The following is a 22413-nucleotide window of genomic DNA, read 5'->3' as shown; positions in this document are numbered from 1 at the left end:
CACATCACAGCCAGCCTTCGGGAAGCTCCCCTGGTCGAGTTGTGGGGTGGAGTCAACGCAGAATATTCTGTGACCCAAGAGGCTGTTAAAGTTGTCCTGCCTTGTCCACTTACGTGTCTGCGTGGGGCCAGATGTCCTTCCTACTGCTTCCAGCGAAGCAGCCCGTGGCCGCAGTTCCCGCGGAGCAGCAGGTCCGAGCAGCCCGCTAACCTCTGTTGAGCCAAACCTTCAAGTGACTCAAAGATGCAAAGCAGGAAGTTCTCACTAATTGTTTTTGATTGGGGACATACATTATTCATTGAAAGTGATACTTATGTTAACATATAATGGGTTCATTATTGTGATTTTTAATGAATTAAAAATGCAAGTTTTAGAAATTTCTCAGTTTTACTGTCCAATTCAGTAAATATCAATAGCAGTAACACAGAGCTGTTTAAAGGCTCTCTGGGATCCCGAACAATCGTTCTGAGTGTAAGGGGTTCCTAGTGCCGAAAGTTTGAGAACCGCCGTGGTAGGAGAGTCCTTGGAAACGTGGCCGCCCTGGGCACAGAGGCTCGGCAGTTCGGGGTGTCAGTGGACCCACCGTGGTCGCCCTCTCTTCCTGCGGGAGGAAGGGGCACTGGCCTTGTGCCAACGTCAGTTTCTTCTAGAAGCAGTAACTACGTGTCCGTTCCGAGAGCCCTCCACTCTAAATCGTAAAGCCTGCTTTTTACAATGGAGAGATTACACGGTTTTGGAGAAAGGACGTTACTACTCGGGAGCCGTGAGACACAGGCCTCGGCCCCACCGAACCCTGGAGCACGCGCGTGTGTTCCACGCCCGTCCCGAATGGGCAGCGGTGACACCACCACCCCTGTGTTCGGAGTCGAGCGCCTGGGTTCATCCTCCACTCCGAACAGGAAGGGGTGATTGGTGCTGCCTCTGTCCTCATCCTCAACCCAGGCGCACGGCACCTCAGTGATTTGAAGGAAAAAACAGGATGAGACGTTCCGTCTGTTTTAGAGAGAGTAACGATTCCTGCCGGTGTCCAGCCCGCAATGGGCAGGGAGCCCCCCAGAGTCCCCCCCACGGAGCCCCCGCCCAGGAGCGGCCACTCAGTGAGATGAACGTAGGCAGAGCCGGCTCGGGGGACTGTCACAGAGAGGCCTGCCATTGTTTCTATTTAACTCGCCCCTTTTCCTCCTCAGGCACTTAACCGGCACCTTTCCCGAGTACCCTGAAGCAGAAGATGGAGGTTCCGCTGTCATTTTTTCGAACAAGACCCCACAGCAGGTACAAACATGACTTGAGAAAGAAAGTGTAAACGTATCAGGATTGCATTCCCTTAGAGTTTGAAGTCGATAGGTCACGGCTATTTTTCTACAAGTTGTTTGCACGAAGATGCTTCGGGTGTTCATCAGTGCGTGTACTTGCAAATTTGTTTCAGAAGGAGCGCGCCCTTTCTCCCGCCTCACCTCTGATCGTGAGGCCAGAGCACGTGGTGCTCTTCTTCCCAGTAAATGCCCAGCGGCTCCCCCAGGAGCCCCGATGCTCCTGTCCCTGCTCAGCTCCTGTCCCATCGTCGCCCCGGTGACTCCCACAGCCTCTCGCCCTGCTCCCCTCCCCTGCGGCCGCTGCTTTTCTGCCCTGTACAAGTCCGCGCCCAGGGGGCCGCCCACTCAGTGCCCTCCCCCTGGTCCTCCCACCCAGCGAGACTCCGCTCTTTGCCTTTGACCAGCTGGGTGGATGCTCCCTGGCATTGGGTGAGATGGACCTTGGAAGCTAGTTTCAGGGATGTCTTACTAAACTGGAAACAGGAAAACTCTCCTTATCGGAGAAACCGAGAGAAGACCGGCTTTGTTTTCAACAGCGAAGCTTTGGAGGCGTGGCCCTCAACAGTGGAACTCAAGAAAAAGTAGTTGCTACCCGAACTACTGGTTAGAATTTTCCTGTAAGTTCCAACTCTGTCAAAGGCGATAAGAAAAAGAAAAGGAGTTATAAATATTTTAAAGGGATCATTTTGTCATTGTTTTTAGATTATGTGATTATCTTCCCCCCAAAACACGATAAACAACAAAAATCATACTGGCCTGTTGTACAGAATTGTACGGAAGTGCACTGGCAGAGTTATTCTGAAGAATTGGGAAGAAGACTGGAACAAATAGACTGACGGGTCATTTCCCTGGAAAGACCAATAAAGGACAAATGCACGGTGTCTTTTCATTGTTCTACACAGTCAATGCAATTCCAGTCGAGTCAAAACAACTTCATTGACGAAAGTACTGTCCAGTTTCTATGGAAGAATACGTACGTGAAAATACGCAAGAAGGTTTCGAGAAAGCACTGTACTCCCGGGAGCTTGCCCCACTCCCGCAGACCAAACTGAGGGGTAAAGCGGTTGACCGTCTCGGTGCTGGGAGGAGGCAGCCGGGCCTCGTGTGTGACGGTGGACGCCTTTCGCACGCAGAGCTCTCAGAACGCGGTAGGAGGAGTCCGAACGCCTCCATGGACAAACGACAGAGAATACAAACGGAAGGGAGCAGAAGAAATCATTCAAGTCACTAACGAAGAAATTTAAATGTAAAACAGTGTTACTCTACCTCCTCTCACCTACAGGAGTAGTAAAAATCTGAAATCGTGATAATAACCGGAGTTTCTAACATGCGGGGAAAACACTCTCACACATTGCCGCTGGGTACGTAAATTACTGTGACATTTTTTGAGGGAAATGGTCTAAGTAAATATCAGAAAGCTTCATCTGCACGCCCTCTGACCTGTAAGCGCTATTTAAGGAATTCACACTAAGGAAGCAAGGAGACAGGTTGCCGTGAGCTGGAATCAACACGTGTTTTCTGTAAAGGGCCGAACAGTAAGTATATGAGTCCGGGGAGCATGCACTCGCCGCCGCGGCGACTCGACTTTGCCATGGCGGTGTGAAGGCAGAACCGGACCCTGTGTAAGTGAACGGGCGTGCATCCGATAAAACTTTATCCATAAACATGGGCCTCGGGCCAGATGTGGCCCGTGCGTCGCCAACCACTGACCCCCGCTGCAGACGCTGAAAACACCACCTGCGCCTGCATCGTTTATAGTGTTGACAGAGCAGAACAGAGGCCACTGTTCTTCGGGAGGGAACGAGCAAAGCAACCTGAAGCCCTAGGTGGCGGTCAGGCCTGCACTGTGGCGTCCCCGTATCCCTGGCAGTCCCCCGTGCGCCGCTGCAGGAACGCGCAGAGTCAAGCTCCAGGCTTGCTCTTGTCAACGGCCCTGCTCTTCCCCCACCTCCCTGTCAAAGCCATCCCACCTCCAGAGCCTTCCCTCCACCCCCAGGAGACTCCTCGGCTCTCGGTGGACACCTACTGTCCACCCTCTTGCTTGGCAGGTCACTGAGCCCTGGCTGGGTGACTCTCAGGTGGACTTGGTGTTGCTTCACTTCTGAAGCTTAGGTCTTGTCCCTCCAGCTCCATTGTCAGGCACAAATCCTGACTTGAAAGTCTGTGGCCGGCAGCCAGAAGCGTTTCATGTTAGCGTGGAAAGGTAGCAATTACAGGATTAAGAACGTCAGCGGAATGTCTAAATTGTGGAGAGAAACCTCCAACGGCAGAGTTGACATCTTGTTGAACTAAACACAAAAGAGAGCCGAGGATGTCTGGTTAATAATTAAAGTAACGCAAAGGGGCCCCAGGGCAGATGACGGGTGGGTCGGCCCGGCTGAGTGGTCCCGGCGTTGGAGGCTTGCAGGCTGAGGCCAGCTGGTCCCCTGCCTCCCTGGTCTCTCATCCGCACCTGGATGCCCAAGCCACGCCCAGCTCCCCGGTCTGATGTACTAATTAGAGATGATTCGTGCATGAAAACAGAGCTCCCAGAAAGCTTTAGCAGCTGCTACAAATGTTAGTCGTCGTAGGATAAAGAGGTAGGCCAAGCCTAATCATTATAATGATGTACATAAAGAGTCAAGTTCATATTTGTAAAAAATAAAAATAGTACAGATGATTTTTTTATGAATGACCATAATCCTGTTGATACGAAGCCCCCAGAATGATGGGATACAAATCGAGCCGCGGATGGTCTTTGCTGTGAGTCTTAACGCCAATGTCTAACCGAAGCATTTGCACACTGCGCACCGGCAGCACGCTGCAGAAGCGAAACACCGCAGCGCAGCACCAGCGATTCCAGAAGGGAGGAGCGCTCCAAGCCCAGGGCGTGTGTGAATGCTGTGGGCCGTGTGGAGAGATCCACACGCAAGACCCTTGAGCTCATCACCGTGGATGCTGGAAGAGCGTTTGACAAACTCAACATCCATCCTTGATATTAAAAAGCAAAACAGTTGGAATAAGTGGCTACTTCTTTAACATGACAGAAGGGCTCCATTTTAGATCGAAGCCAGTGTCACGCTTAATGAAATTCACTGGGGACATTTTCTCTGATGTCAGGAAAAATACAAGGGCGGCACTCTCAACCTCATCTGACGGTTGAGCACGTTCGAAGAAAGGACGTAGAGAGGTACCGATTGGAATGGAAGAGGCCACACGGTCGCTTTGTGAGCGTGACGTTTCAGAGGGTCCTGTACTTAGAAAAGCAAAGCCGATAAACTGAGAAGCTACCTTCAAACACAGGAGAAGCAGCTGGGGGAGTTACCGAACTAACGCGCAGACGGCAGGAGCTGCAGAGGGTACAGACGGCGGGAAGACCGAAAACGCAGCAAAGGGATCCGTTTACAGCAGCCCAGCAACACGAAGGTAAAACACCCAGGAATAAACCTGGTAATACGTGTGTGTTTATGTGAGGAGACGTTTACGACAGTCCGAGGGATGCAAGCAGAAAGATGAAAAAGCACGCTGTGTCCTCAGGTAGGGATGCTCAGCGTCATAAATACCTCGGCTCTCCCCAGCCTCTTCGACAAGGGTCCCAGGGCCCAACAAAAATGCCGACAGCATTGTGGCGGGGCACGCAGGGAGGGGGCGCAGGCCGGGGGACCAACCCAGTTCTAAACTTTAGTTACAAAGTAAGTAACCAAGAGGAACCAGTAGGATTCTGGAAACAAAGTGCGATGAAGAGTAATTAGGCCTGCCAGGCGTTACAACCCGTTATTAGGGCCCATTAGCACCAACAAATGACTAGAAAGACCCATTAGTGGAAGAGAATGGGAAATCAAGAAGTCTACCCAAATACATGTAGAGTGTAGTACGTACTACCGTATTTTGCTGTGTATAACGCGCACTTTTTGCCCAAGTCTTTGCGGAAGAAATGCGCATTATGTGTGGACATGAGGGCTACACACCATGGGTGCAGCAATGGGTCGGATAAACCCGTGTACAATGCGCACAGACACGGGTGTGCGTCACACATGGCAAAACACGGCGGATGTGGCATCTCACTTCTCTTGTGTAAGAAGAAAAAAGACTGTTTAATATGTGGCACTGGAATAACCAGGTTGTCATCTGGAAAGAAAATTAAATCTCTATCTCTTTGTGCCAGCATGGTGTCAGCCGGATCAGAGACTTCCACACCAAACGAGACAAAGACAGGAGCACCTGGAGACGCCGAGGAAGAAATAAGCCGCAGCCTCGTGGTGGGCGCGACCTCCCCCTCTGCTGCAACGCCCGGGTTCCTGCCAGGAAAAGTGATAAATTAAACTACACACACAAAGTAGTTCTAACCTGCACGGCAAAACCAACCCCACGGAAAGTCCAATGCCAGGCAACGCACGGGGAGAGTCATTTGTAACAAGTGTCACAGATGAGAGATCATTCTCCTAATGACACAAAGAGCTCCTGCCGCTCTATAAGAGAAAGATCAGTAATCCGATATAAAAAACAGGCGAGGGGTACGAACAGACGGTTCCCAGCGAAGAAAATCTGGAGGCATGTGAAGCCTAATAAAAGATCGGAGCCTACGAGAAGGGGACCCAGCTCGCACACACAGAAGTGCAAAGTAAAGTGACAGCTGCAGACAACACTGATAAATGGAAGCTCATCAAAATTCAGAACTTTTGCACTTCAAAGACATTAAGAAAATGCAAAGGCAAGAACAAGAACAGACGAGGAAGAGATACTTCAAAACACGTACCTGGTGAAGGGCTTGCGTCCAGAACAGACAAAGAGCCCTGACCTCAATGATGGGGTGAGCACGCCAGTCAGAAACTTGGCAGAAGACTCGAATAGACAATTCCCCCTAAAAAAAGATACACGAACAGCTAATAAACATGTGAAAATGTGCTCAGCATCATTCGTCATTAGGAAAATGGAAATTCAAACCACAAAGAGAAGCCAATCTATACCCGCGGGGATGGCTGTTTGGAAAAAGATTCTCGCAGGCTGGAACACTTGCCGCCGCTGGCAAATGCTGGGGAGGCAGAGGAAAGGCAGCCCCCGCACGTTGCCGGCAGGAATGTGAGACGCCGCAGAGGTGTGTCACTTTCTTCGTCGCCACACAGAGATGCCCCACACGGCCCGCCAGGCCCACACCTCGGACTCCGTGCAACAGAAATGAAAACACGTGTGCACACGTGAAAACAACTGTGCATGAGCATTCACAGCAGCATTGCCCGTCACACGCCAACCGTTCGACACCGCCTGTGTGCCCCTCCCCTGGTGGACGGAGGGGCGGCGGTGCGGCCACCCAGTGGAGCCTTCTCCAGCCTAAATAAAGGCGCCAACCACTGGCTCACGTGCAGCGTGGGTGAGTCTCAAAGACACGGTGCTGCGTGGAGGTGGCTGGACACGGGAGACTAGGATCCCTCTGACGGGAAACGTCCAGAGAGAGTCGGTCTGCAGAGGCAGAAGGCAGACTGGCACTTGCCCGGGAAGGAGGGGAGGAGAGGGAGAGGGGGTGAACGACTCCCGTGCATGGGGGGACCTTAATGCTCGTGGGAATGTTCTCAACTCAGTTTCCGGTGGCGGTAAATTTACTAAAAAACGAACGGTGCACTGGAATGGTAAATGTATGGTGTGTAAAATGGGCCTCGGTAAAATTCAATATATTTTTAAAAAACAAACAAAACAGGTGACGGGCCAGATGTGGCCGTCAGGCCCCATGATTTACCAGAAATAATGCTGGCTGATGTAATGGGCAATAAAGCGCCCTTCTCACTTCGGGAGGTTTTGCTATAGTTGAAGAGAACAAGCAAAAAAGTCAGTATAGCATTTAAAAAAAAAACCCCACCCAGGACAACTACAGTGACGTGCTGTTTTCCAGCCCCTCGGCCAGGTGAGCACAGCGCCCCGTCGGTGCACACGGGGGCAAACGTTGGGGGGCAAACGAGCAGCCCCTGCCCAGCTGCCCGGCGGGAGCTCGTTTGACGAGAGGGCAGCATGGACTTGACCCAGAATGTCTCCTGTTAGGAGTTTATCCTCAGACGGGCTCACACCCCTGCACGGCGGTGTTTGCGTGTGTTTATCCACGGCTGCGTGGCTGCTGACAGGAAAAGATCAGGAATAACCTGCCTCCGCATTGGGGGGAACATTGTCAGATAAGTTACGGAGCCTCTGTCTCAAAATGGCGAGAAAGCCGTTTGTGTACGGCCGAGGAGGCGCGGCCGAGCTGTATAATTAGGAGAAAAGTGCAGAACAAGAGCGGGTGCACCGTGTGCCCGACTTCTCTACGAGACAGCACGGGGGTGCCTGTGATACCTACACGTGTGCACATACGTGAGCACTCGGGGAGATTTGGGCAGAGTGGAAGAGCAAGCAAGAAGAACGCAGGGGTTTAGTTTACAAAAGGGACAAGCACAGTCTCGGACGTCTTTCAGGGACGTGACTGGCGAATGACGTTCCCGCACTCTGTGTGTGTGGCTGCGCGCACAGGCGCTCCTGCTTCGGCATGCGACTGCGGGACCTGAGTTGGCTTCAGGAAGGGGACCTCGCAGGCTGGCTCACAGCCTGGGCAGGAAGCGTCGCACCGCACGCTCTCACTGTTTCTGAACTGCGAACCGTGTAAATCTGTCATCTGATCAGAAAATGAAGTTAGTACAGAGGGAGTAACCGACTGATGAGACTCTAAAAGGCACGCTGAACCGCATCCTCCCTGGATGAAGATGCCATCCGTTTTCCAACTGCTTGTCTTTGTATATGTTTTTAAATGTCTCAGCACCCCTGCCCTGGCTGGTGTGGCTCGGTGGATTGAGTGCCGGCCTGGGAACCAAAGGGTCGCCAGTTCAATTCCCAGTCAGGGCACATGCTGGGTTGTGGGCCAGGTCCCCAACAAGGTGTGCATGAGAAGCAACCACACACTGATGTTTCTCTCTCTCTCTTTCTCCCTCCCTTCCTCTCTCTCTAAAAATAAATAAATAAAATGTTTTTAAAAAGGGGTTTTCTTTTGTAAAAAATCTTGGCATTTCCAAAAGTTTCCAAACCTTCAAGATCCAAAAGCATCCGCGCCTCCTAAGGGCTTCAGGATGTGACACCTCTGGGCGGCCGCGATCCGCTTCCAGGAGGCGAGGCGAACCGGTCCCCGAGGAAGCATCGCTCTTTTGACAGGGGACGGTTAATCCTGCCCAAAGACGCCGTTTTATGACCAAAAAACGTGCACGACGCATACGTCACCCCTCACCTCCCCGTGCCCTTCTCAAGCCTCACCCCACACAGACCTCCTAGAGCCGGGCCTGGTGGGCCTCCCCGCGTGTGAAACTGCACACGTGACCTCCGTTTTGTTGCGGCTTTGCTTTAAGTCCGGGTCGTCCCAGAGTAGCCTGCTTCGTTCACGATGAAGCTGCTGCTTCTCATCCTTTCAAAGGTGTGGACGAAGCTCGTAAGAACAACACAGGTATAAAGCTCAAAAATACAATACTAAAAAATAAATGCACGCATTTCAGTAAAAACTGACGAGACGTAATCAGGGAGCCTCGCTCCTGGGGTGGTTTTGCACAGCATGCGAGCGGCGAGGTGTCGCTGCCCTGCTGGGCAGCTGCGGCTGCGTCCTGAGCTGGGTGTCTGTCACTCCTTTACGGGCCTCCTTTAAGCCCACACAGTTCACACGGCCAGACGAGTGCTCACGGGCTGTGTCTCATCCAACCTCCTTGCTCCTCCACTGTGAAATGCGCCCTGCTGAGCCCCGTCTGAACCGCAGCTTGGCCACTCGCTAGCCGTGCGTCCTTGGCCGGGTCACTGAGCTCTCCGTGCCTCAGTCCCTGGTCAGTGAAACAGCTGAGGACAGCTCCTCCCATGGGCTGCGTGTGGGGGTAAAGGAAACGCACCCAGCAGGTCACCAGCACCATGGACACACGGACGGATGTGGGGACTTTGTTTTAGAGATGAGGACACTGAGTCTCCAATCAGTTGTGTCTCGGTCCCACAGCCGGTGATGAGCAGAGAGCCTGAGGGTCAGACAGGATATGTGTCCCATTGCCAGCACCCTCCTCACCCCCAGAATTCAGAGCTCTCCGTCACAGCAAGACACCTGTTGTATTGAACCGAGTTGTGTGACTTTCTACAAACCTTTACTGATTCTTCAGTGATGCTGATCCCATGTGGACCAAGTACTACTTAACAAATATTCTAAACCTTAGAGGAATAAATGGGTTTGGGCCACTGTAGGAAACCTGAGTTAAACTGCAGGGGAAAGAAAACTCCGAGAAGAGATGCGTGGTCTTTCACGGGCAGGCGATGTGGTGACGGGAGCACCTGTCCCCACTGGAGTCCAGCAGGAAACCAAAGTGTCCCCAGCTGGGATTTGGGGACGCCGTGCGGACAGGCCTGCCGCGGAGGCCATGGCTGTGGTGTGGAGGGGCCTCGGGCCCCCCTCCTGTCCGTGGGGCCCCTAGGAGGCAGGGCAGCTCTGCCTCAGGGAGGAGCTGGGCCTGAAGTGCCACCTTCTCTCTCCATCGGTCCTCGGAGACCCGCGTGCTGCCTCCCATGATGAATCTGCCCGAGGACAGGGGCAGGCGGGGCCCCAAGATGCCCCCAGCAAGGGTCAGCGTCCAAGACCCAGAGCAGGGCGGGGACGGGGGACCAACCAGCACTGGTACACCCTTCAGACCGGGAACAGCCACTCACCTCAATAGGGCTCTATTCAAAGGCTGCTGTTTCGGTTTTTTAACAGGTTATTGATGACATTATTGCGAGCCAAGAAGAAGAAGAAAAAAACAAAAAGAAGAAAAACAAGACACAGGAAAAGAAAGCCAAAAGAAAGGAAGAAAAGAAAGGGAAAAAAGAAAAAGATAAGGTAAGGATTTGGCATTTTAGAAATTTGAGGCTTGGCTCCTTGGCTTTGAACCAGTGGGGAAAACGTTGGATCTGCTGAGACCGCAGGCCCTCGTTTCCTAGGAAACCACGCCGCCATCAACAGGTTTCAGGGTTTTTTATGTTGACTGACAGTCGGTTGCCATCTCTTCTCCGATCTATAAATACCTATTAGGATGACAAGTGGTTTCAGCAACTCAGATGCTTTCCGTGTTAAGTCGCATATGGGACCGCTTTGCGTTTTCATTCCTCGGGATAAACGGTCCCCCGCGTCTTTCCTCGGGGTGGAGATAAGGAAAATTGCTTGGTGAACCATGTGACCACCGCAAAGTCAGATAATTGTATCTACTTCAGCCCACATGAGGCCCTTCGGATTTATCACTTAATGCTGACACGCTGGGCATATTTTCACGGGGGGTTCGTTTCTCACTGTCCAAAGCAAGTCAGGGCTCACACAGTGGCTTTGGGCCAGGTCTTGCCTTGTACAGGGGGTTTGGGGGCGGCCGTGGGGTTGGGGGTGAGAGAAGACTCCTTACTGCTCATTTTTGGCACCACTCACTGCAGTGGATGCCAAGGTGGGGACCCCGGCTCCCATCCCCAACTACCCAGAAGGGCGCTCTGACCTCCGGGTCTAAGAGAGCTGACCCACAGGAGGTTACTCCCCATCCCCAGGGCAGCCGCACCCAAGGAGACGTCTCGTTAGGGGACAGAGACCTAGCCCCTCTCCTCACCGGGACAACTCTGAAGGGTTTCCCCAGCTCCTGGGCTCCTGCTGCCCAGGACAGAGTCGTCCCTCCCGCTCCTGTGGGCGCTGCTCCTGGTACACCCACTGAGCATCCCTGGGGAACCCGACTCAGGAGACCACCTGCTGCCCTACTAACCTGCCTGTGCCCCAAAAGTTCTAAGTCGTTCCCTCACCCTCCCTAAAAGACAGCTCTCTGGATGAAGGGAGTTTTTGTGACCCTCTCTCACTCGGTAAGATGATTTTTAAACAGTGCCCCAGAATAAGGACAAAGAGAAGAATTTCTGTTTTATTCTAAGCTTCTCTTCTTCTCAAGAGGCACAAGGGTGTTTTAACACTTACAAATTAAAACTCACTGTTAGTGAGCCTTGCTCCCTGCAAGCAGGAAGCGATCGGCTGTGTGAGAGAGGGCTTTCTGTCAACCAGCCGTTAAAGGGCCCCTAAGGGTGAGCAGTTTGGACAAAATGCAGACCCTGAGCAGACCGGCATTTCTGGTGGAGTTGCCCGGGCCGGGTGAGGCGCTGCCGGATTACTTAGAAACGACTGTTCCTGAGAAGTACAGGGCTACAAGGGGACAGCGAGATTACTGAAAGGATAAGTGGTAGTATCAGTGGTACAAGTTGGGATATTTAAATTATGGAGGTATGCTTCTCAGAGATCACGTTATCTTTTCCGTTCAACCCTGAAGAGTCTGGAAGCGTTCCTGAGACCAGCCAGCCAAATTCGCGTGTGAGAATTGGTGTTTCAAAAAAAAGAGGACTGTCACTCCCGGCTGGAGGGTCAGCGGGGAGAGGGGAGACTGTGTCCAAGGTCCTGACCCCAGGTGGCACAGCTGTGACTGTTCTTCAGGTGTTTATGACACAGTCGTTTATCAACTGCTGGCCCCATATGCAGAGTCAGAAAACTGAGGGGAGACCTCACGTTTAAAAACAGCAGCAGGATTACTGGAGTATTTCCACCGCGCTCTGCACCCCACAGGTGTACGGGCGAGTGCTCTGTGAGCCGTGACCACGGAGCACAGGGAGCCGGGGCGGCTGTGAGAGGGAGCTGGAGCGTGAGTGAGTCAGAGGCAGGGGTGAGGGATTCCCTTGGGTGGGGGGCGGGGTTCGAGGCAGCCTCCCAGCCAGATGAGCAGAGGACCCCTTCAGAGAGGAAGGCTGTGCGGTGGGGGCCCTGCAGAGGTTGGCACAGGTGAGGGGTGGGGCTGTGGGGTTCAGATGGAGTTTTGGGTGTCCAGAGAGAAGCGTCACCTCTGGGCAGTGACGTGAGCAGACCTGCAATCGTGGGTTGTGGCCTTAGCTCTGTGCTGTGTGGCAGGGTTACGGGATGGGCGGCGGGGTGCGGACGTGACCGAGGGCGTGAGGGGTAGACAGTGAGACCAGGGGCGGGGGCAGGGCAGGGCGCAGTCCAACCCAGCGACAAGTGTGGGCCGGGGTCAGAGCCGTTCAGGAGTTTGCTCACGGGGAAAGCATCTGCAATCAAACGTCCGTCAGGAGGTTGAGAGACAGGAGAGTGAGTCCGGTGGGCGGGGGCAGCGGCCTGCCCAGCGGCCTAGCCAGGCCTCAGAGCAGCGGGGAGCGATTGCCCGGGCACCCTGTCCATCCGGAGTCTGAGGACTGAGGATCCCCTGATCTTTGAGAGGTTGAACCTGGGAGAAGTCTGGGGGGTGAGGTTGCAGGCCTCAGTGCCCCCCTGGGTTTTTGCCATGAGGCCAGGGGCGTGAGGAAAGGTAGGGCCGTGGTGGCGGGTCTCCGTGATTGTGCACGAGAACATGCTGGAGAGAAATAGCTGTGGCTGCCTGTCTGGCACCCCTTTGATAAGGAGCTGTACAAGCAAGCTAACACTTAAATATCAAAGTCTTCCGTTTCTCATCCGGATTTGTCTGGAGGCGCTCTCAACACCAGCGTGCTCTCCTTTGCCCCCCGGCCGGCCGTGCACCGGGCGTCAGCACGAGAGACAAAACCCAGGAAAGCAGCTTTGTGCAACCTGGTCTCACAGCTCTTTTCAATTCGCCGTTTCTCGAGCCCCCTGTCAAACCACTGGGCACTCTTTTAACCGGATTTGACCTGTCCAATACCACATGACCATGTGACTACTGCAGCGCCTTCCCTGAGTTTACTCCAGCCATACAATGCCTTGACCTCGTGCTGAGTTCCTCTGGGAAGATCCTTGTACCTGCTTACGGCACGATTGGTTTACAAGCTGAGGGCTGTCTGCGCGGTCACCCAGCGGCCTCTCTGACTACGGCGCCTGCGCCCCAACCCCCTGGCCCAGGGAGGTGCTTCGTGGTGGACGGAAGGGGCGGCCACAGTCTCACGTCGTGTTAGCGCATCTCCAGCTGGATCTTGCGCTGCTTCCTGGGGATGACGGGTCGTGTCCCCGCCGCTTCCTGGGGATGGGTCTCAACTGGGGTTGAGATGGTGGACTGAAACCTTCTTGCGGAATTTTCCTCTCCCAGGATCTGTCAACATGAGCAAAAAACTCGATGTTTAAAGCAGCAACCAAAGGAAGGCGTGCGTCTGGTAGCCTTCGGGGCTGCGGACCCAGGGAGGAGATGGCTGTGGAGAGAAAGCAAACGCTTCCATCGTGCTTTCTCCTGCCGTTAAAAGGCGCCTCCCGTGACTGCCCCTTACATCGGCACCGCGTGGTGAGCTGTGCCGCGACGTCAGGGGAGTGTCGGCATGTGGCGGCGCTCTGGGCTGTGTGGATCAGATGCCCCCCGACCTGGCCACACGCGCCTTGTTCCCTGGAGAACGTAACATTTACCATAGAAGCAAAGCTGTACAAACAGCCCGATCACCTCGTTCTTACTGACGTGCCTTGAGCGCCTGCTTAGGGACCTGGCGTGGGGCTGGGTGCGTGTCGGGTGCAGAAGGTCAGTGAGATGGGACGCTGCCCCTGGGGTCCCCCAGCCCAGGAGAGCAGTGAGGACATGCGTACGCGGCCAGTGGTCTGTGTACACGCAGAGACGCAGATGCCAGGAAGCTTAAGCAAGTCACTGAGCCAGGGGAAGGCCGTTTTGACCTGGGGGAGTCCAGGAGGAGGGGACATGTGCCTCAGGCCTACGAGGAATTTTCCACAGAGGAAGAAGGGAAAAGGAAGTCTGGCCAGAGAGAAGGCAGGCCACCCCCACCCCTCCGGCCTTTTCCCACTCTCCAGCCGCAGAGCTGTCCCCACCGGCAGACCAGGTCATGCCGGCTCCTGCTCGGGGGCCCTGCGGCAGCTGCTTTGCCCTCAAACCAAGTTCAAGCTCCGAAGAACATCGCTCAGAGGCCCCCCGAGGCCACGCCCTGTCCCCTCCCTCTCCAGCCTCAGGTCTGTCTGCTCGACCTGCTGAGCACACCCCTGCCACGCTCAGCTTCCAGTGACGCAAATGGAACGTGGCCGTCCCACCCAGACATCACACGTGTGCCCCCTGCTGAAGCATTTCCCCCACTGGCTCCCCGGCCTGGGGCACCCCCCACCCCCCGCACAAAGGCACACACGCACACCTGCGGGGCCCCCAAGGCCACGTAGAGGACACTCCAAGCGTCCAGAACACAAATGGTGCCACGGTTGGCCCCACACTGACTGAAGGGGACCAAGACCCACGAGTCCTCAGGGGCACCTGAGGACACGGGGATAAACGTCATCTCAGAGAGTACTAATCAGAGTTACGGAAAACTCCAGGATCGAGCTCCTGCCTCCACGGTCACACTTTCTGTGATGCTGGTCTTCCTGCTGCTCTCGCCGGTTTCTCTCAAACGGCCGGGCCTGGCGCCGGTGGCCAGCCCTGGGCCCTGCAGGGGCCGGCTTCACAGCGAGCTTGGTGGCTCCAGGGAAGTGGGCAGGTGCTGCCCAGCCCTGAGCCCCTGATGTCCCTGGGTTCACGTTCTCTCCCAGGTTCTGCAAGGCAGGCGGCCCCCCCTCCCGGCTGCGGGGGCCCCTGTGTGAGGTGTGAGCTGTGGTTCCCGGTGTGCCCTCCCTGGCTGAGTCCTTTGGCCCCTGGCCCCCACCCCCTTGTGGCTCTCCCACTCTGCAGGAACCTGTTTCCCCTCCTGCCATAGGGGGTGAGAGGGAAGGACAGAGGAGGGAGCCAGCCCAGGGGCACTGCATGGCCCCTGCGATGTGTGGGCGCTCAGTGTCCCAGGGAGGAGGGACAGCGCCGTCGGGGGCTGCTCCTGAAGCAGCCCAGGGGAGGGGCCCACTGTCTGGTGGCCGCACCTCCTCTCCGCTGTGGAGAGAGCGCTGCATGCTTTGGAAAGCTCCCCGTGGACGTAACACAGACGCAGTGTCCCCCTGCCGCTGGTGAGGGGACAGCCACTGTGGTAGAGTCATCAGGCCCCTGACGCTTGAAAGGGCAGAAACGCCACTGCCCAGAAACCTCAGGGTTTGCGAGGCCTGGCCGTCCCCGCTGGGAGCAGCGGGGCCCTGCAGCATGGGGGCAGAGAGGCTGCTGCTGCTGGGGGTACGGGTTGGGCCTAGCTAGGCAGAGGCAGCATCAGGGACCAAGGACGGTGGGGGTGGGGGGTGTTCCACGGCGGGGACCCAGGGCAGGGAGGCTGCAGGACCTGGGCTCCAGGAAGGAAGCTGGGCCTCCAGCTCCAGGCTGGGGCTTGGGGCAGCGTCTTAGCCCAGGGAGGGGACAGGCAAGCAAGAGGAAGGAGTAGCCAGGCGCAGATTGGCACATGGCAGAGGAAACAGGAGCAGCGTCAAAGCGGACTCACAGAACACGGTGAGGGACCAAACTCAGGGCGTGGGGGACCACAGGGGACCTCAGTGGAGGGACTGAGAGGGAGAGTCGGTTTCAGGGGCCCCTCATGAGACAGCAGACGGAGCTGCGTCTCCAGGGCCGGGTACGCCCCGGTGTCGGACTGGCCTGCGGGCACTGTCTGGGGGGGCAGGCGGGGCCGGGCAACGCTCCACACCCAGGGAAGGGCCTGTGAGCTTGGCCAGTGACGGCAGCGACAGCGGATGTGCCTGCCGCTGTCCAGCCCCCTCAGTCAGACGCCCTGTGCCTGCAATTCACAAAAACGTCATTCTGCTTTGACAGGAGGAAGACGAGGCGTGGAAGATGTCACCGAGTGTTTTCCTTCCCGCGATTGAGGAAGGAAACAGCGTGTACAAAGGTCAGTTTAGGAGCATGAGTGTGACGACAGCGCTGTCCCCCGCCGGCCCCACAGGCCCCCCGGCCCCATCACCCGGCCTCCATCAGGAAGCTCAGTGCCCAGGCAGGAGAGGCTGCGGACTTGCCCCCCAGGGCTCAGGCCTCCGTCCGTCTCTATTTAAAAATCCCCTGGGTGCCTTCCAGGCGCAGCATGGGTGAAAAAGCAACATACAAATAAGACGGGAACATGATCTGAACCTCTGTTCCGTTCAACCCCTCGCCCTCCGCATCCTCGTGCTGGTGAGGAAGGGGGGGCCACGCCCCGGAAGACCGACGCAGGGTGGACAGAAACACTTTGATCCTGTGGGACACACCTGCACCCCAGCACTGACGTGGTCCTTTGCCCCTCACTCAGCACACGCAGCCCAGCCCCCAGCCAGCGGGAGCGGCCCGTGCGTGAACTGGCCCTCCAGATATTTCCAATATGACTTATGGGAACAATTGCCCAATGCCTCTGGGTCCACTCCACCCACAGGATAAACCCCAGCACAGAGGGACTGGCCAAGATGACGATAGTCCTCCATGCTGGCCGGGAACTCCTGGAAACGCAGCAGGACGCGAGGCTGAGCGTCCGGCTCGGGAAGGCGTGTGCTTCCCCCCTGCCCCCCGCCCAGTCCTGCCAGCCTGCAGGGGCGCTCTCGTAGCTGCGATGGCCTGTGTCCGGTCGGCTTCCAGTTTCTCCCCACACGTTGAGCCTCGGCCATGGCCTTGGTGTCCTCTAGGGCTCGGCGTGCCATTCTTACACAGTAAGGCTGCCCGCTCCCGGGACGGCGACCCGCGGGAGAGGCTCAGAGGAGGGGACACTGTGGGCAGTCAGGCAGCCGCTTTCATCAGGGAGGAAGGAGGTGGGAGGGGCAAATTCCTACTGTGCGGTGCCCCCAACACATAGAGCTTTGTGTCCCCCGCGCCAGTTCCAGTTCGTCACAACCACCAGGACAGGCAAGCGTCACTGTCCCCTGGCCGGCAGGCACTGACAGGCCTGCCATCATTCAGGTGCGAGGGTCCATCCGCTCTTTATCCAGCACCTGGGTGGCAGTCACTATCGGCGACACCTGTTCCCTCTCACACTCAGCAGCCGTCGGCTGTCTCCGGTGTGCGGGGCCACGCAGGCTGGGGATGCAGAGACGAAAGTGCCATCCACATGCCTGTGGGTGTGGTGGTGGGCGCTGTGGCGAGAGAGGTGGCTTGTGCAAGCCGGGCCGGCAGCAGCAATGCCCCACAGGCCCGGCCGGGAATCACGGTGTCGGGGCACAGGCCGGGCAGGGTGGGCAGGGGGTGGTCGGCCGCCAGCGCTCAGGTGTGCGTCCTCACGGACAGTGTTTGCGAGGACACCGCTGTAGGCGCAGACGCCTCAGGACACTCTCCAGCTCGTCTTCCTCGGGAGCCCTCACTCGGTTTCCCGGCCTTCGGGTGCCTGCCCGCCTGTCCCCTCATCCTCTTGTTCCCCTGCACTGCGGTGGAGCCTGTCCTCTAGGGCGTCCTGGGCAGGGGAGCTCGGGCACCATGTCCATCTAGACACCGTCCTGCACTCCCACTCGGCGACTGTCTCTCCGGCGTCGGGAAGGCCTGGCTCTCCTCCCCTCTCCTCTGGTGGCCCCCCGTGGAGAAAATGAGGGAGACAGACAGAAAGTGGGCGGGAGCAAAATCCTCGTGGACCAACTTTCCTGGGAAGTTGGGGGCTCGTGGCTGAAATTAAGTCAGCAGGGAGTGGTGCAGGCACGTACTGAGACCCAGGAGAAGACCGGAGCTGGAGCTCACACGAGAAGGCACCACTCCACCCTGCACCGGCGGGCGTGGCTCTTCCTCCCACCGGCCAGCCTCCTCCCACCTCAGGGCGCCTGCACCTTCTGTTCCCCTTGCCTGGACTGCTGGTCCCTGCAGCCTCCCCCTTGCCCCCCGCCGGCCCACCCTGTGCCCCACCCTGACCCACCTTGAATTGTCTCCGTCTGACCTGGGTGCGCATGTCCACTGTCTTCCTGCAAGGGGACACCAGGTCCCCGGGGGCAGCAGCGCCTGGCTGGCAAGTGGGCTCAGTGACGTCACGGATTTAACTGTGTGTGAATGAGTTCTTTATGAATTCGGTAAGATGTGAGCAAGTCAGACTGGTGGCTGCGTCAGAGTGCGTGGACGTGCACTTGTGAGTGAGTGAGTGGACGTGCACTTGTGAGTGAGTGAGTGACGTGGGAGTGGGTGTCATCGGACAGGGCGGGGCCGCTCTCCTTTAGGGTCTTTGATGCCCCCGGCGTCATTCGATACAATGTGCACGCAGGATTCTGGTAAAAGCAAATGTTAATTTGGGGGAAATCTCGTGTTTTCATGGGAAGCCAAGTCTTCTAACCCCACCGACCCATCCAGGAAAGCTCTCGAGACTGTGCACGCCTTTTGTGTAATGTCCGTTCCCATTAAGGCTGAAAAATTAAAATAAAAAGCCCCCCTCGGCGTCCTTCCGGAGCCGACAGTGCCATCGCCCCGTTGGATGCTGGGGCAGCGTGAGGATTATCTGCCAGGTCGTCCGCAATGTAAAGAAATGAAATGTCGTCTCAGACCTCTCTTCTGCAAAATCAAAGGTTTCCCTTTTCACATAAACATTAGCATTTTAATCACTGAGATGGAGGCCCCTCCCTTGTTGCTTGGATGTGTGGAAGTGCCGGGCCTGCTTTTCAGGGCCCGGATAAAGGCTCATTCTCCCGGGTCTGTGGAGAGCGCGCCCTCGAGGGCCATGAATGGCTCCCGCATTTACAAATGCCCATGACATTCCTGAAGGGATTGGCAGTGCCCTGTGCAGAGGTGTCGTGAGAAAGGCGCGGTCTTGGTGGAAAACGGTCCGTGAGAATGACCGTAGGTGAGGGCGGCAGGGCTCCATGCGTGTGACCCCGGGCGGCGCAGGGAGAGCCGGGCGCCAGGGCGGGGGCTGTTACATCGGCACCCACGCCGTGGCGCCCTGCCCTGCAAGCCCGGGTTCTTTTCTTCTTTTCATTTATTTTTTGACTTTTTTTTTCCCCACCTGGCACAGACGTAGTTACCGCAGTATTACTGCCTGTGTTCTCTGTTATACTTTGTATCCCCGTGACTGTTCTGTAACTACCAATCTGTGCTTCCCAGTCCCTTCACCTCTCCTCCAGCCCCCACCCTGCTTCCCTCTGGCAGCCGCCAGTCTGTTCTCTGTGCCCGGGAGTCTGACCCTGTGTTGCTTGTTCAGATTATTCTTTAGACCCATGTATAAGGGAAATCCTACGGCATTTGTCTTTCTCTGACCCACTGATTTCGCTCAGCGTGATCCCCTCCAGGTGCATCCATATTGTTGCAAATGATGAGACCTCATTCTTCTTCGTGGCCGAGTAGTATTCCACCGTGTGAACGGACCACAGCTTTTTTATCCACTCGTCTATTGATGGGCACTTGGGTTGCTTTCACTGCTTGGCTGTTGTAAATAACGCTGCAATGAACATGGGGTGCTTATATTCTTAGCGTTTTGTGTTTCTCTGGATACCTAGCCAGAAGTGGAATCGCTGGGCCACACGGTAGTCCCAGTATTAGTTTTATGAGGACCCTCCAGATGCTTCCCACAGTGGCCGCGCCATCTGCATCCCCACCCACAGTGCACCGGGTCCCTTTCTCCGTAGCCTCGCCGGCACTTGCTGCTGGTTCATGCGTTCCTTTCATCATTGAATGCGTTGTGCCCCAAAGTCTGGTGAATCTGTCTACTGCAGGGTCACGTGCTGGTGGGTTGAACTGGCAGCAAAGTCCTTCCTGGTTCAGGGAATCATGTGAGTAATGAATGTCAAACATTTTACGGAAAGTCACCCCACGGTTGTATCAGCCCACAGTGAGTCCATTTTTACGTGGTTGTGGTTGTGGTTGTGGTTGTGGTTGTGCAGGGAAGTGCCGCTGGTACCGAGCTTTTCTACTTGCTGTTTCCACGTCAGCAGTTTGCGCTACTTCTCGATGTTACACAAGCACGTTTCTCCTATCTGGGCAGCGGGAGAGAAGGCCGCCTGGGTCTCGTCACCTCCTGCTCGTCCGTCTGTGTCAGACTTGGGCTGCGTCCCAGCGACGGGAGAGAGCGGCAAACACCTCACGCTGCGGTAGCTGCTCTCGTTGGGCTCCCTGTTGAAGGAGGGGTTCATTTTCCTTCTCCTTGTCCTTTCCGTGCGTAGACTTCTGGAAGAACCTAGACGAGTCGTGGAATTTCGTCCAGGACTACGACCCGGAAATGATCAAAGAGGAGAAGCGGAAGGAGCTGGAGTCGGAGATCCGGGTGCAGGTAGGGCCGGCCCTGGCACGCTGACACCCCGCCGCCCCTGGCTGTCACTGTGCCTCGTGTTTCCCCCCGTGACCGACCCAGAACAGAAGCCGAGTTCACACTCCGCGTGGAAAACACGAGGCATGCAGTCACTTCAAAGAGGCATGTCTTGTGTTCACCTAGGTCGATGAGCTCATGAGACAGGAGCTGAAAAACTTAAAGCTAGCTGTGAACAGAGAAAAGGAGCTCCCAGCCAAGGCGAGAAAGAAGAAAGGAGGTAAAAATGTGAGTAGTGAGCAAGCTCGGGGAGGGATGAGGCCGAGGACAGATTCAGACCCACGCCCGAGCTCCCGCAGCATGGCCAGCAGCGCTGCCCCGACTGACCCCCACTGTCCCCGGGCCCATAAACACAGGAACACACCTTCCCTTCCTCAGGGTCCCTGTCTCACCACGTGGCCCCTGGGGCGACGGGCTCACAGCCGGGATAAAGTCAACCCCTCGCCCTTGCAGATCCGTATCACCCGGGCCCTACTGGGGCAGCGGGGGGGGGGGGGGGACTGTCAGAGGGGCCAGGGCCGGTGCCCCGAATGCTCACGCATCTGCCCCCCTAGGTAGGGGGCATGGGGCCGCTGGCAGTGAGCAAGGTCCTTGGGGGATGACTTGAATGTTAAATTGCCACCGATCCATGTCACAGAGCCGTGGAGTGGCCAGCGGGACCCCAGTCCCCCCGCGAGGCCCTGTGAGATCGTGGAAAACACGGAAGCTGTCTCTGCCCCCGCTCCTGGCACAGAGCTGCAGAAACCCTCGCAGACTCTAAGTGATAAGAGCACCTGAGCCCCAGTTGTCCTGACGAGGCGACTCTGGGTGGCTCCCGGGTGCCCGGTGCCCCAGGAAGACCAGCCGAGGTGCGAAGCTCAGGACTATAAGCCCCGCCTCCCATTCTCTAGTGAGGAAGACTGGCTGGGGCTGGACTTCGCCACCGCGCTCACCGCCGTGGGGAAGCCTCCACAGAAAGCCCCAGGGTGGGCTTCGGAGCGTTTTCGGGATGGTGCGCACACCCACGCGCCAGGAGGGTGATGTGGCCCAACTTTCCGGGGACAGAAGCTCCTGCGGTCAGGACTTTCCCAGACCCCGCCCTGCGTCTCGCTTCCTCTGGCTGTCGTCTGTGCTCCTCACAATGTCCTTGAGTAAACCGGTGGACGTGCTCCCCTGAGGGCCGTGGGCCACTCCAGCACGTGAATGGGGCCTCCGCTCTGCGGCCGGTGGGTCCGAGGCACCCGTTGTGTGCACGGGACGGCATCGGTAGCGGCCCACGGCATCCAGCCGCTCCTGTGCTGACCGCAGGCCCGCCCAGCCACCGCGTAATGAGTCACTGCGGCTCCGTGCTGATTTTCCCATCGGGGGGACGTCTGTAGGACTCCCGATGGTCACCCCTCTTCCTAAGTTAACCCACTCACACGCGCCAGCCGGTGCCCCCATGACGGCGTCTACGGCCCTGCCTCTCGGAGGCCGCCTCCCCTGAGCTGCTCTCCCGCTGTGACCACGGAGCCTTCAGGTCCCCAACGTTCCGGGGACAGCAGTGCCCCTGAGAGCCAGAGTCTCCCCAAGCGCTAGTGTGTCCAGGTGGGAAATTGCCCCATTTCCACAGAAACTGAGAACCTGAGGAAACAAATGAACACTGTCGTGGAAAACACAGTGTCAGAAATGCGCACAGCAGCGGCAGGCGGGACTCGAAGACAGGTCAGCGAGAACGCCCAACCACAGCGGAGAAAGAACAGAGAGCGCAAAGGCAGCACGGAGAGGGCGTGACTCAGCTGGCTGACTGGCGCAGAGCCCTCCTGTGCCCCTCGCCGGGGGGCCACAGGCAGCCCCTGCGTGGACTTCACCCACAACCGCGGAGAAAGAGGGGACGTCCCAGGTCAAGCATCCAAGCTCCCACCTTGAAGACCTAGAAAAACAAGAGCAAAAATGAAGAGAGCAGAGAGAAGAAAACAATACAAATAAAGCAAAGACCAGTGAAACAAAAAACGAAGAGCAATGGAGAAAAGGTGATGAAATGGAGCTGTCTCTTTGAAAATAATCCATAAAATTAACAAACCTCCAGTAAGGCTGACAGAGAAAAAAG

General features: G+C 56.5%; 1 protein-coding gene across 2 annotated transcripts in view; it reads left to right on the top strand.

Annotated features, from left to right (window-relative positions):
• Positions 1 to 22413, top strand: part of IQCA1 (IQ motif containing with AAA domain 1) — a 108204-nt gene that overhangs the window by 43535 nt on the left and 42256 nt on the right. For both annotated transcript variants that reach the window (XM_053919247.1, XM_053919246.1), the window contains 5 exons: positions 1188 to 1272; positions 10018 to 10140; positions 15932 to 16007; positions 20203 to 20309; positions 20472 to 20573. In XM_053919247.1, coding sequence (XP_053775222.1) covers positions 1188 to 1272; positions 10018 to 10140; positions 15932 to 16007; positions 20203 to 20309; positions 20472 to 20573 — 493 coding nt within the window. The remainder of the gene's footprint in view (positions 1 to 1187; positions 1273 to 10017; positions 10141 to 15931; positions 16008 to 20202; positions 20310 to 20471; positions 20574 to 22413) is intronic.

The sequence above is a fragment of the Desmodus rotundus genome, chromosome 2, assembly GCF_022682495.2.
Source record: "Desmodus rotundus isolate HL8 chromosome 2, HLdesRot8A.1, whole genome shotgun sequence".
In the NCBI taxonomy this organism is placed as follows: Eukaryota; Metazoa; Chordata; class Mammalia; order Chiroptera; family Phyllostomidae; genus Desmodus; species Desmodus rotundus.
The sequence above is the reverse complement of the archived record's forward strand: the minus strand, read 5'-3'. Positions and strand labels throughout refer to the sequence as shown.